The sequence below is a fragment of the Aotus nancymaae genome, unplaced genomic scaffold (genome assembly GCF_030222135.1).
Source record: "Aotus nancymaae isolate 86718 unplaced genomic scaffold, 86718_ANA_hifiasm-v0.15.2.pri h1tg000043l, whole genome shotgun sequence".
In the NCBI taxonomy this organism is placed as follows: domain Eukaryota; kingdom Metazoa; phylum Chordata; class Mammalia; order Primates; family Aotidae; genus Aotus; species Aotus nancymaae.
Window position 1 is genome coordinate 263,018 of NW_026988457.1, and position 15,331 is coordinate 278,348.

The 15,331-nt window shown below is 36.3% G+C and overlaps 1 protein-coding gene across 4 annotated transcripts in view; it reads left to right on the forward strand.

Moving 5' to 3' along the window:
* The window catches only part of PAN3 (poly(A) specific ribonuclease subunit PAN3), a 166,183-nt gene that overhangs the window by 118,744 nt on the left and 32,108 nt on the right, over window positions 1–15,331 (forward strand). For all 4 annotated transcript variants that reach the window (XM_012471065.3, XM_012471067.3, XM_064361715.1 and 1 more), the window contains exons 7-9: window positions 4,494–4,741; window positions 9,545–9,649; window positions 10,461–10,518. In XM_012471065.3, coding sequence (XP_012326488.1) covers window positions 4,494–4,741; window positions 9,545–9,649; window positions 10,461–10,518 — 411 coding nt within the window. The remainder of the gene's footprint in view (window positions 1–4,493; window positions 4,742–9,544; window positions 9,650–10,460; window positions 10,519–15,331) is intronic.

Here is a 15,331-nt window from a genome sequence, read left to right on the forward strand (position 1 = left end):
TTGTGGGCCCTAGAAACTCAGCTTGTAGAGACTGTATCTGACCTAGCTTATAATTCCCCAAACTCCACAATATGATCTCCTGGCTTCAGATTCTGCTTTAGTTTCTTACTCTTGGGGTTTTTGTTGTTCTTTATTTTTTTGAGACAGTTTTGTTCTGTCACCCAGGCTGGAGTACAGTGGCATGATCTCTGCTGACAGCCAACTCCACCTCCCAGGTTCAAGCGATTCTCCTGCTTCAGCCTCCTGAACAGCTGGGGTTACAGGGGCATGCCACCACGCCCAGCTAATTTTTGTATTTTTAGTAGAGACAGGGTGTTGCTCTTTTGGCCATGCTGGTTTTGAACTCCTGGCCTCAGGTGGTCTGCCCGACTAGGCCTCCCAAAGTGCTGATATTGCTTATAGGCATGAGCCACCGTGCCTGGCCTGTTCTTTTGTTTGTTTTTTAATCTCAGGTATATTTTAAATGTTGGGGTGTTGTGTTTTATCTCACAGTTCTGTGCGTTTATAACATTGATAGGAATTGAGGGAGGGTGTCCCTGTTAGTTTAGTCTCTCATTTTCCAGAAATAATATTGTCCTAACTGGTTGGTTGTATTCAGGAAGGGTGCTGATTTTGTATATGTTAATTTTGTAATCATTTACTCTAATGAATTCTGTAATTATTTGCAGGAGTCTTTTATGTTGTTTCTCTTAGGTTTTCCAGAAATATAATTGTGTCATCCAAAAAAAAAAATGATGCTTTGCCTCTGTAAATTAGCCTTAAAGTTTTTTTAAATCTCATTTCTTTGTCATTTCCTGTTAATTTCTCCAGTGGACATTCCTGTATTGTTTCTTACTTTTATTTCAATTAGGTACTTTTGAGAATTAATTTTCAAATGTCCTAAAGCAGTTAATTTATTATATATTACTTTTAAATATCTCAGCTTGCATATTCACTTAAGTTTTATAATTATTGTATACTGATATCATTAAAATGTCATTTCAAGGGTAAATGACAAAAATTAATACAAAAAATGGAATACGAAAGTGAAATATTCTTAATTTAGGGTATTTTAAATGCAAATTTTCATTCTTCTAGATTGTTTCTTATGCTGATCTTCTATGTATTACTGTATTTGCTTTAGTAATTCTGTTGATTGAGTGCTAGTTAATATCAGGGTGTTTCCAATAACCATTGGTAGCCATATTTCTGCTCTATATGAAAAGATTGGAATTACACGAGAATATTTATATGTGAAACATGAAATTTCTAATGAAAGAACAGACTTTTATTACAGTGTATCTGATGTACCTCATTATTAAGAGAAGACCTTTAGTTTTATTACATCAAATGGTTTCCTGAAACCCTTTTAGCATAAGATTCCTGTGGTTAAATATTAAATAATGTGCGATGGAAGATGTCATTTTAAGTTAAGAATTTTAAACTTTCAGTCAGCTTTTCTTAATTTTAACAGAATCTGTTCATTTTAATTCAGCATACTATTTTAAACTACTTGTTCCTATAGTGTGGATCTACTCTTTGTTGCTGTTTATAATTTAGTATTGTATGTAGGCACTTAAGAATGGGTATCTTGTTAGTATCGTCTTCATAATGCTAAATACAGAATAACTCTCTCCACGAAGATGTGTAGGTATTTTACTCAGTTTATTAACACACTTGTAAATTATACAGCCAACACAAAGCTGTGCCTTTTGTGATTAGATTAGGTATTTCAATAATTTAGTTTTTAATTTCCTATGCAATTCAAATATCCTATTATCCTTATGGCAAGGAGTGATGCTTACTGTTGTACATGTTTTATTTTGAATGTTCTTTTCTTTTTCTTCCTTTTTTTTTTTTTTCTTAAAGAGACAGAGTCTCACTGTGTTGCCCAGGCTGGAGCACAGTGACTGTTCATGGTCGCTGTATGGCTCACTGCAGCCTCAAACCCTTGGGCTCAAGTGATCTTCTTGCCTCAGCCCCCCAAGTAACTGGGACTACAGTCTCACACCACTGCACCCAGCTTGCATTTTGAATGTATTTAAGTAACTCCAGTCAGCCTCAGTTCAGAGATGAACTCAAATTTTCTTTTTACAACTTTATATTAAAATAACTTCACAAAATTTAGAATTCTTAAGAGAACTCTTTGATGCTCTATAGTGCAAATTCTACTATATGTGAATTTCTGTCTTAACTCACCTTAGATTGTTTTTATGGTAATCTCTTTCCACATACTCAGCCTTAAAGAGATATTCTACTTTTTATCTCCCTTATATACCTACTTTGATGTCAGAATCTTTCCCTTCAGCCCATGCTGCACATAGCCCCCTCCCCACATTAGCTTCAGTAGTCATACTAAAGCTAGTAAAACATGTAATTGATTTCCTGTTTTTGTGTGTGTGTGTGTAAGACTTAGGAATTGGGCAACCATAAAGCATGTTGGCTGAGAGCACAGACTTTGGAAACAAACCTGAGTTTGAATCTTGATTCTGTTGCTGAATTACCTATATTTGTCCTTACAGTAATTGTTTTGATCTTTTAAGTTAGTTTCCCCTCTGTGAAATAAATATGGTATTCCTACCTCACAGGGTGGTTGTGAGAATTAAGTAGACTGGTGGATGTGGAGATTAGTGCCTGAAACATGGAAAGAGTTCAAGAATTGTAGTTCTTTTGTGTTACTTAATGTGATGATGGTAAACAAATTTACTCATTTTGGTGACTTGGAGAGTTTTATCTTGGAAAGTCTTAAGAGACTAGCTTTAGGAAAAGCTGTCTAAATACATTTCCTATTAGACGAGTAGGGAGTTTTTATACATTGATAATAGCAAAAATATACTTTTTGCTGTATGGATTAATCTTTAATTAAATTTACAATCTAGCGTTAGATAGAAACAGAGCTCTGGAATAGTTTTAAAAAGTAAAATAAAAGTTCGGTTTATATCAATATAGTAACTTGGCTTCATATTCTTTTTTAAGGAGTTTGGTGTTTTTTTAAATTTCTTTTACACACATTTAAGACATAATTCGAGAATTCCTATCCTATTTTAATCTCAATACAGTAGACATTGTGTTATAGTAGTAGGAGTATTCGATTGGGAATTTGGAGAGTTGAGTTTGAATCTTGGCTTTGCTGTTTTCTTTGCATGTATGTCCTGTGGTGTTTATAACCTGACTTAACTCACCTGCCTACTTTAGTTCCTCAGAAAATCAGAAATAATTATGTTGAGGCTCTTCAGAAAGTTTAGAGGGCTATCCAGAGAAAAGTATTACCTCAGTTCTCTGCTTATTTTTGTTCACCTATATGTTTTCAGAAGACATGTTGGTGTCTTATGAATTATTAGAAATTGAAACTCATATCCCTGTTAATCATAATTTTGTTACCAGAGGGATTTTTGGTAACTCTTTTCTTGGATTGTGAGATGGCATATTATTTCAATGGTGAAGGTTTTTAGGCATTCATCAAATAGCCAGAAAACAGTTCCTGGATAAGTTCATTTTTTCAGGAAGGGTAACTGTTGCTCTAAATACCGTTTTCAATCTGCTCAGAACTGATGACCTCCATTAAGCCTTTGATTAACTCTATGTGGTTTTAATTAATCTGCTTTTCATCAGCATTTATGCATGTAGTTTGTAGTATATTGGTTTATATTTGGGTTTTTTAAAGTCATTTTATGTCTTTTACATGTGACCTGGTCTTTTTTTCTCAGCTAGCTTGGAATCTCCTGAAGGGTAAAGACATTTGTCCTTTCCCTTTCTCCACAATAAACTCGTAATAGAGGGTGCTCTGCACATAATGTTTCTTACTAGTTGGGGTTGTTCACTAGAACATAGTGGTATCAATTGGCCTAATTTTTAAAAGTATGCATCGGTAGAAATTTTCAGTTTGCCTATTTAAAGTTAATGACAAAAAGTCATCAAAACAACAGACTACTTGATATTTAAAATAATGGCACTTAAGCTGCTTTGTATTTCATCTTATTTTTTGTTCTTTTTCAAATGATTTTGTTAATTATATTTGGCTGAATTAAATCTAGTAGTTTTTCTCTAGATAATTTGAATTTTTAATACTATAATATTTTTAGGGAATGTGCTGTTTGTATTGTTAATGATTCTTAATAAAAAAGGAATTATGCCTTTTATGAAATATAAAAGTGTTTCTTTTATAAAAGGTGTAATTTTATAAAGAGTCCCAATTCCGTTACTTCCTACTCTTCTGTTAATTTATTAAATTTTTGGTCATTCTTGCTGTTAAAGTTTCTGATGTAAACCTTGATATGGAGGAGACTATTCTTGCAATAAATCTGCTAACATATTTGGAAATAACTACATTCGAACCTTTGCTTTAATCAGCACTTTTTCTACAACAAATCAAGATAAAATTATTTCCTTCATCTTTGCACTTAAGATCCCAAAGATGATGTTTCTTCCAAATGAATGTTTGCATTTTATTGTCCAGCTTTTTTCTCTAAAACCAATTATTGCTCCATTAAGAAACATTTTTACATCTTCTTTAGGAATGTCATTGTCTGCTGGGTCTTCCCCTCTTCATTCCCCCAAGATTACTCCACATACTTCTCCTGCTCCCAGAAGAAGAAGTCACACTCCAAATCCAGCAAGTTACATGGTGCCTTCTAGTGCCTCTACATCTGTCAATAATCCTGTTTCTCAGACTCCATCTTCTGGTCAGGTGATCCAAAAGGAAACTGTTGGTGGGACGACTTACTTCTATACAGACACAACTCCAGCACCTTTAACTGGAATGGTATGTCTACATTAAAGAGGAAATTATAGTACTTTCTTGTAACAAGTCCTTCTTATTAATGAGGTTCACCCCCTCCTGCAGCTTTTTATTGTGATGCAGAAAAGCGTTACATTTTCTAACTTAGGTGAGAAGTCTAGTCCCTTCTTCTCAACTCTTCAAATTAGTCTAGTTCTGCTTTACTAATAACTCTAGTTTTGGTCTAATCTGGTTTAATCAGAAATTAGATTATATCCATGCTCTTATTTTAGTACTTTATTTTTTTGTTTGTTTGTTTGTTTTTTCCTCTTTAACTTTACCTGGAATATTTTAGTACTTTATGATATGTTTTGCTTATGAGTTTACCTTGTATTAGCTGGAGTTGATGCTTGCTGACATTTGTTTATAGGTATAGATAGTTTAACCTCTAGTAAGAAGCTAGAAAAAGTAGATTGTATATCCTCAGTAGTTACTGGAAGCAAATCAATGATAAACTCTTAACCTTAGATGAACAGCTAGATCTGTGGAGTGACAGATAGTGATAAGGGGCCTGCAGTGTGGCTTTTTGCTAAGGAGGTAGAAGAGTCGACCGAAAAGGAGCCATGATTATAGAGGAGGAAAGAGCTACCAAAGGACTGGCGATGAAGTGAAAGAAGAATCATGAAACATCATGAAGAGGTGGCTCCAGAGGAAATATGAATATAAAGACCAAGAAAGGAAGACCATGCCCAGAAAGAAAGATTTCTTATCAGAGTCAGTCAGTAATGTTCTAAGACAGGGGAAGGAACAGGAACCAGAGGGCAAAAATGAATGGGGGAAGGAGAGGGAAGGATTTCATGTTATGTAAATTGTACCTTTTTAGCTTCGTTACTTTGTGTGTATTCAAAAATTATTTTATTTACCCTAGAAAAATAAGTAGTAGATGAAGACCTCATGAGTAAGAAAGCCAGACTCCACTAAAACAGGGGTCCCCAATCCTTGGACCATAGACCAGTGTTAGGAACTAGGCCTCACAGCAGGATCTGAACAGTGGGCGAGTAAGTAAAGCTTCATCTGTTTATTTACCACCGCTCCCCATTGCTCTCATTACCACCTGAGCTCCTTCTTGTGTCAGATCAGCGGTGGCATTAGATTCCATAGGAACATGAACTCTGTTGTAAACTGTACATGCCAGGGATCTAGGTTGTGTGTTCCTTATGAAAATCTAGTGCTTGATGATCTGTCATTGTCTCCCGTCACACCCAGATGGGACTGTCTAGTTGCAGGAAAACAAGCTCAGGGTTCCACTGAGTCTATATTATGGTGAGTTGTATAATTATTTCATTATATATTGCAATGTAATAATAATAATAGAAATAAAGTGCACAGTAAATGTAATGCACTTGAATTTTGCCAAAAACATCCCTCCACCCCCACCCTTTAGTCCGTGAAAAAATTGTCTTCGGCAAAATCAGTTCCCTGGTGCCAAAATGGTTGCGGGGGACAGCTGCATTAAAATAACGGAAGCTGATCTAATCTGTAGACATTTGACAGTCATAGATGATAGGCGTATATGTAACATTATTTGGATTTCAATTTGCAGGTTTTGATCCTCAAAATTAAATGAACTTATTTTGATTGAATTTAATATTTTACTAAGAGAGAATTTGAGTGAAAAGAAAGCGTGTTTCTTTTTTTTTTTTTTTTTGAGGTGGAGTCTCAGTCTGCTGCCCAGGCTGGAATGCAGCAGTGATCTCAGCTCACTCTAACCTCTGCCTCCCGGGTTCAAGCAATTCTCATGCCTCAGACTCCTGAGTAGCTGGGACTACAGGCACAGGCTGCCACATCCAGCTAATTTTATTTTTTTGCATTTTAATAGAGAGGGGGTTTCACCTTGTTGCCCAGGCTGATCACAAACTCCTGAGCTCAGGCAGTCCACCCACCTCGGCCTCCCAAAGTGCTGGGATTACAGGCATGGGCCACTGTGCCTGGCCACATGTTTCTTTTTTTAAGAGCCTAGTTTTACCACTGTTTTGACACTCGTGAATCTATGTACTTGTGAAACTTTCTCCAGTTGTAAAATAAGGATATTAATACCTAACTATGATAAATAAATGTGAAAACATTTATAGAAATAGTTGTAAGTCATATAAACTGCTTTTTAAAAATAATAAAATAGTTAACAGTTTTGTGGGCTTTATAAAATTCAGAAATCTTTCAAACATTATCACAGAGCCACTTTCCAAACAGATCAGAAATATTGGTAGGTAGAGACTTTCCTTTGTTCTTTCAAATAAGGAATCCATCAGTGTTTTAGCCTTTTTGTTTATTATATTTTGTAATCATATACCTTTTAATTATATTTTATTTATAGAAAGAAATTTAGTTTAATGTATATGGAGGCTCTTCTGACACAGAATTACCTTTACCAATTTTATAGAGATTAAATTTACCTCCAATTTTAAAGATATTAAATATAGCACATTTTGATAATGTTTTTACCCTTCACACCACTCTTTAAAATATGCTTTTGGCAAACCTAGGGTAGTTAAGCCAAACTATTTCTTTTTTTGAGGTGGATTCTCGCTCTTTCACCCAAGCTGGAGGGTAGTGGTACGATCTTTCCTCACTGCAACCTCTGCCTCCCAGGTTCAAGCATTCCTCCCACCTCAGCCTCCCTAGTAGCTGGGACTACAGACACACACCACAATGCCCAGCTAACTTTTTTATCTTTAGTAGAAATGGTGTTTCACCATGTTGGCCAGGCTGATCTCAAATTCCTGACCTCAAGTGATTTGCCCACCTTGACCACCAAGTGCTAGGATTACAGGCGTGAGCCACCATGCCCAGCCTAAACTATGCTATCTTATGTAAGGAAACCAACAAAAGAAAAAAGATAGCCAGGCGCAGTGGCTCACGCCTGTAATCCCAGCACTTTAGGAGGCCGAGGCGGGTGGATCACGAGATCAAGAGATCGAGACCATCCTGGTCAACATGGTGAAACCCCGTCTCTACTAAAAATACAAAAAATTAGCTGGGCATGGTGGCGCGTGCCTGTAATCCCAGCTACTCAGGAGGCTGAGGCAGGAGAATTGCCTGAACCCAGGAGGCGGAGGTTGCGGTGAGCCGAGATCGCGCCATTGCACTCCAGCCTGGGTAACAAGAGCAAACACTCCATCTCAAAAAAAAAAAAAAAAGATAGTAGTCTTCCTGTAGACACAGGCTAAAGGAAACCGTACAAGTATAGCAAAACTGCTTCCTAGTTGAGATCCAGAGCCGAGCAGTCATGTTAGGGCAGTACAAATCAGCTGAATTCATTTTTAAAAGAGAAAAAAAGTTTCATTGTTTAAAATGAAAGAATAAAAAAATAGAAAACATATTTAAAAATGTACTTTGAGTTTGTATCATGGACCAGTAAAGGAGAGGCAGAGAAAAGAGTGATAAAGAGAAGAAAGGGTGGTGGGATGAGTCCAGTTGGAAGAATGAAAGACGAAAAGCTGGAAGCTGATTTAGTAACTTTGTTGTAGTTTGCTTGGAAGGTAAATGTATTATTGTATTTTTCTGCTCACTTAAACTGCTGACCTAGAGTAAGTTTGAATAACACTTTGTTTAGTTTGGCCACAAAATGCCTGTGAAGCGGGGAATTCTTTGGGCAACCAGGACAATATTACTTTGTTATCTCCCAGTACCCAAACACCTTTAATTTCTCCTTCTTTCTTTTCTTCCAGTTGCTTTCAAAAAGTTGCGATGAACTGTTAGTGTAGTTGCCACTTATTATCCAAGGGGGATTGATTCCAGGGCCCCCACAGATAGCAAAATTCCTCAGTGCTCAAATCCCTGATACAGAATGACATAGTATTTGCATATATCTTATACACATCCTCCTGTATACTTCACATTCTTTCTAGATTACTTATAATACCTAAGTGCTCTGTGAGTAGTTATTATGCTATATTTTTAATTTGCATTACTTCTTATTGTTGTATTTGTCATTTTCCCCCCCGAATAGTTCCTACCAATGGTTGGTCAGATCCTCGAATACAGAACCCAGGGATACAGAAGGCTGACTGTATAACATTTCTTCCGAAGGGCTACTTTTGTCTTCTCAATTGAGCCTAATTTTACTTTATCTGAAGGAATATTTTCTTTCTCATTAGATTTTTTTTGAGACAGAGTCTTGCTGTCGCCCAGGTTGGAGTATAGTGGCATGATCTCATCTTACTGTAGCCTCCACCTCCTGAGTTCAAGCAATTCTCCTGCCTCAGCCTCCTGAATAGCTGGGATTACAGGCGCCTGCCACCATGCCCAGCTAATTTTTGTATTTTTAGTAGAGATGGGGTTTTACCATGTTGGCCAGGCTGACTCATTAGATTTTTAATTGGTTATTGAAATACTATTTTTAATATGAATTTCTTCAGAAAATATTCTATAACAGCTGTTTTCTAAAGTTTTTACTTAAATATTATTTAAAGATTTAAAATTTTTAATAGTTTATTGCTATCATGTAAAGATTAAAAATTTTATCAAAGCAGTGATAAAGCTTATCAATTATGAAAAATTAGTGAGGCCAGGCATGGTGGCTCACACCTGTAATCCCAGCACTTCAAGGCTAGTGGATTACCTGAGGTCAGGAGTTCAAGACCAGCCTGGCCAACATGGTCAAACCCTGTCTTTACAAAAATACAAAAATTAGCTGGGCATGACGGCTGATGCCTTTAATCCCAGCCACTACGGAGGCTGAGTCGGGAGAATTGCTTGAATCTGGGTGACAGAGCAAGATTCCATCTCAAAAAGAAAAAAGAAAAAGAAAAATTAGTGATTACATTTACCCCCTTCCTACCTTTTTAGGTGTTTCCAAGCTATCATATTTATCCTCCAACCGCACCTCACGTTGCTTATATGCAACCGAAAGCAAATGCACCTTCCTTCTTCATGGCTGATGAACTCCGACAGGTATGCTTTCAGAATTCATAGTAGGAAAACTTAATGTCTCCTGTGCTTTACTGAACAGAGGAAAGAACAGAGCTCTTTTCAAATCATATTATTTAATCAAATATTCTGTAGTAAAGCACACCAAATTTAGAAGTTTTAATTGGTATATTTAAGGAAACCTGTCTTTTAAAAAATTTTCAAATAAATTATGTTAGGATATAAAATAAAGAATAGCTATTTAAATGGGTCACTGTTCTGTATCTCATATTATTTCTGTTGAAAGGGCTCTTTGAAGTATATAAATAATTTAAATGTGTTCTAACAGTATTTTTCTAATAGGTGTAGGTTAAAAATAAGTAGTTTGGCCCAGAAAACAACTTTAAGAGAGCTCAATTTTTTTAAAGTATGTTTTATAAAAGCTTTTTTTTGTTTGTTTGATTTTTGGTAAACAGCTAGTTATTTGATATTTATAATTTCACTTTACACTCAGATTCTCAGAAATATTTTTGTTTCACAAAAGTGAGTTCTACCAGTATAATGTTTTTTAAATTAATTATGACCAGCTACTAGTAGACCTTAAAATTTCAGCCACAGCGTTAGTCGTGCATTTTGGGTAGCACAGCTACCTAAACCCAGTCTTAATTATGGGCAAGTCTAAGTCTATCTGGGCCTGGAGTTCAGACATTTTACCATGTTTAGGAATGTTGTTTCATGATTTTAATACTAAAAAGTACACATGCCAAAAATATTAATACTTAAACTATTTAGTTATAGGAAATCCAGGTTTCAGAATCTATATTTAAATAAAAATATACTTATTTCTGTTTCATAGGAGCTGATCAACAGACATTTAATAACAATGGCTCAAATTGATCAAGCAGATATGCCAGGTAAAATTCAAGTAGATTCTTCCTTTCATTTAACGACTGTTATAATTCTTATATAGTAGTACATGTTTTTATGCATTATTAAAAAGAGTTCCAGGCTGGGCATGGTGGCTCATGCCTATAATTCCAGCAGTTTGGGAGGCTGAGGTGGGTGGATTGCTTGAGCCCAGAAGTTTGAGACTAGCCTGAGCAAAATAGTGGGAACCTGTCTCTACAAAAAATAAATTAGCCAGGCATGGTGGTGCACATTTGTAGTCCCAGCTACTCAGGAGGCTGAGGCAGGAGCGTCACTTGAGCCCTGAAGGTCAAGACTGCAGTGAGCTGACTATAATCACCCCACTTCACTCTAGCCTAGGTGACAGAGTGAGACCCTGTCTCCAGAAAAAAAAAAAGAGTCCCAAGAATCTACTGATCATCTGGTTTATTTCTGTTAATTCTATGTATGACAGTATTCTAGTTCACAAAAAATGCATATAGTTTTAGAATTCATGGTGAGTTATTTTACTGGACACTGGAATATTTTTTATCTCTTGAAACTTAATGAAGTATAGGTTCTTAAGCAGGAGAGGATGGTAATTATTATTACCATTTGTGAGACTACTATGTGCCAGAGAGCACACTAATTAAATACTTTACATGTCTTACTTTATTCCTCACAAACATCCTATGACATTGTGATTATCATTTGCATTTTACATATGAGGAATACTGAAGTTGACAGGTTAAGTAACTTACCTTTAGGACCAATGGCTAGTAAATAGCTGACTGGTTCCAGACTTAAACCTAGGTTTTTCTGATGATACCACAATATTGCCTAAGGTGTATTAAAATATCTTTCCTTAGCTTAGTCTGTATAAATGAAATATGATATAATTTAGTAAAATTTTATAAATAATACAGTAGGAATACATTTGTCATAGAGATAATCTCAGAACACCTGGTTGTAATCAGGCATTCAGCATAGTCTAATGTGTGTTGTCTTGATTGGTAAAGAATTAAATATATCTGACTGTTAATGTCTTAACACTGATCTTTCCAGGTGAGGTGGGAAGGAATTTACTTGTCATAACCTTTGAAATATTCATCTTGGAATTTTTCTTAACTGTTAACACTGTATTTGAGGCTTTAGCCAGGTTTTGCAAAAGTTTATAAAGAAAAAAAAGAAAGGCATAATGACTAGAAAGGAGAAAATAAACCTACCACCTATAAGTCATGTGACTGCATATTAGACATTCTGTGAAATAACAAACTGTAGAAAATGACTGGATATAAAATTAATACATCAGTTGCATTTCTTTGGGCCAGTACTCAGTTAACTTCAAAATGTAATTAAAAGTGAATGCTATTTAAAATGGTTTTGCAATATCAATATGTAGGAATAAACACAACAAAAGATAGGTTAAGATTTCAGCACAAGAGATTTATTAAGAAGTATTAAATAAGATAAATAGAATGAAATACTCTAGATTAGTGGAGATTACTCATGACTAGGGAGACAGAACAAGTAAGATGTCAATTTTTCTAACAGTATTTTAACAGAATTCTAACAGTATTTAACAGAATTCTAAAAATCCAGTAGAATTCCAATCAAAGCATAACTTCCAGTAAGATCTTTTCATGGAGTATGATAAAATGTATCAAAGAATAAAGGGCCAAGACCATGCAAGGCACTTTGAAGAATATGGTTATTATTTATGTTCATATGAAGAATTTGTTTGTGTCTTAGGGAAAGAGAGGTTTGATTTGAGTCTGTAGTAACTAAAACAATGTGGTGATGGCACAGGGTTAGACAGATTGGTTAATGGAACAGATTACAGAGAGCCCAGACACATTCTGTGATAAAGATGGCAACTCAGTGGGGGAAAGGAAAACATTGTAAAAATGTTTTTTGGTTATTTAATTTAAAAAATAAACTTTTTTTGAGGCAACTTCTTGCGTTGTCACACAGGCTGGATACAGTGGTGTGATCACGGCTCACTGCAACCTCTGCCTCCTGAGCTCAAGCAATCCTCCCACCTCAGCCCCCCAAGTAGCTAGCACTACAGGCGTACACTACCACACTTGGCTAATTTTTATATATTTTGTAGAGACGGTTTCACCATGTTGCCCAGGCGGGTCTCGAACTCCTAGAATCAAGTGATCCTCCTGCCTCTGCCTGCTGGAGTGTTGGGATTACGGATGTGAGCCACCATGCCCAGCCACAAAAATGGTTTTCTATATTGACAAGATAAAATTGGATCATTATCTCAGGCCATGTTAAAAAGTAAACTTCAAATAGATTAAGAACTTACATGTGTAAGACAGAACTCCGAAACTTACTGTAAAATATAAATGAATGTCTTTTATCTACTTTTAAAATACTTTTAAAAATAAACAAAAATTAATTTATCTACCTTTGCAGCGATGATAAAATATTTAAAATATTCGCCAGGCATGGTGGCTCACGCCTGTAACCTCAGCACTTTGGGAGGCCAGTGCGGGCAGATCACCAGAGGTCAGGAGTTCAAGATCAGCTTGACCAACAGGCTGCTTGGGAAGCTGAGGCAGGAGAATCGCTTTAACCTGGGAGGCGGAGGTTGCAAGGAGCTGAGATCGCGCCATTGCACTCCAGCCTGGGCAACAAGAGCGAAACTCCATCTCAAAAAAAAAAAAACAGTAAAATATTTTTGTCACATTCTCTTTCAGATAGCCATGAGTGCTTTACATCATTCATCAGTATGCACACAATTTTCAACTCAGACATTTTCAAACACTGCCATATGTTTCTGACTGTGCCTTCACACTTAACATTTGTTTGCATTATAGTTTACCCATTTGTCACTTGATAGTATAATTATTCTTCCAGTATCTTCCAGTTTTTGGCATCATGAATTACAGTGCAGTGAACATAGTCATCTACTTACTGTTTTTTCTTCTGTAGGAAGTATTTTTTTCCTTAGAAGAAATACTTTACGTATTTCTAAACTGATCTATAGATTTAGTGTAATTCAGAAATACTTTTATAAGTATAAAAAATGTAAATAATTGATAAGTTGATGCTAATTTAAAAATACATAGAAAAGAAAAGAGCGCCAGGTGCAGTGGTTCACACCTGTAATCCCAGCACTTTGGGAGGCCAAGGCGGGCAGATCACTTGAGGTCAGGAGTTTGAGACCAGCCTGGGCAACATAGCAAAACCACATTTCTACTAAAAATACAAAAATTAGCCAGGTGTGTTGGCATGCACCTGTAATTCCAGCTACACAGGAAGCTGAGGCACGAGACTTGCTTGAACCTGGGAGGCAGAGATTGCAGTGAGATTGTGCCACTGTACTCCGTGAGTGACAGAGCGAGACTATATCTCCAAGAAAGCAAAAGAGAGAAAACTGTAAAGTAGAAGTGGTTTTAATGCTTAGGACATAGAACCAAATTGCTTCCCAAAGGAAATGCCATTGTCAGTTAAACACCATTGATTTATAAGTTGTAATAATTTACTAGCAACCCGATAGCAAACGAGTGCTTAATATCCTTGGGAATTGCTCTGGTCTTTGTATTTTCATAGTGTATTAGCTGTCAAAGTATGATTCCTTAACCAGCGGCCTCATTTTCATTGACTTTTAGGAACTTGTTAGAATTCTAAGTTCTTGGATCCCACTTCTGACTGTATCAGAAACTTGGGAACTGGGGCCCCACAAACTATGTTTTAATAAGGCTTTAGGCGATTCTGACAGGTGCTGAAGTTTAAGAACCAGTGCCATGGAGAATTGTACTTCTTAAATGGCGACTTTACCTCTTACATGTTTTATATAAATTTGTGTTCTTTATTTTTCTCTAAGCCTCTTGAGGGTAAGAATGTATATTTCTTTAGGTTCATAGTACATAGTAGGTGCTCAGCATTTACTAATTTGAAATTAATCCAGTATTAAGTGCTCCTTAATGAATGAAATAGCTGGAAAACAAAATTTATCTAGCATTTGACTTCCTTATGGACATTATATCAATCATTCAAATAAAAACTAGGTAAATGGGCCGGGCTCGGTGGCTCACGCCTGTAATCCCAACACTTTGGGAGGCTGAGGTGGGTGGATCACAAGGTCAAGAAATCGAGACCATCCTGGCCAACATGGTGAAACCCCGTCTCTACTAAAATACAAAAATTAGCTGGGCGTGGTGGTGAGCACCTGTAGTCCCAGCTACTTGGGAGGGTGAGGCAGGAGAATTGCTTGAACCCGGGAGGCTGAGGTTGTAGTGAGCTGAGATCACGCCACTGTGCTTTAGCCTGGCACCTAGCAACAGAGCGAGACTCTGTCTCAATAAAAAAAAAAAAAAACTAGGTAAATGTGCAAAAGTAAAACTTACAGCTATATTCACTTGTGCATATTCTTCCGTTATACTGCTTTTATTTTATTTGTTTAAGAGATAAGGTCTTAAATGTTGTCCAGGCTGAATTCAAACTCCTGGGTTCAAGTGATTCTGCTGCCTCAGCCTCCTGAGTAGCTAGGATTATAGTCACATGCCATGACACATGGCAGTATACTGCCTTTATTTAAGTAGAACCTGCCACTTGATGACATTTAATCATTCTACATTTGTTTTTCATTATGGCCCAAATGCCATGTGGAGATTATGACTCAATAAGTCCTGGGTTTGCATCCCACCTCCCTCTCAGCTATGCAATCCTTATTATCCTTATTCATGAAATAGGGAATTCTACCTCATGGGATTGTTGTGACAACTAAGAGATAATGAGCATAAAATATTTGGCAAATGCAGAGAAAGGATCATTTTGAAGCTGTCTTCTGGAATTAGTTTTTTAACAGGGTTTTATCTGTGTTTC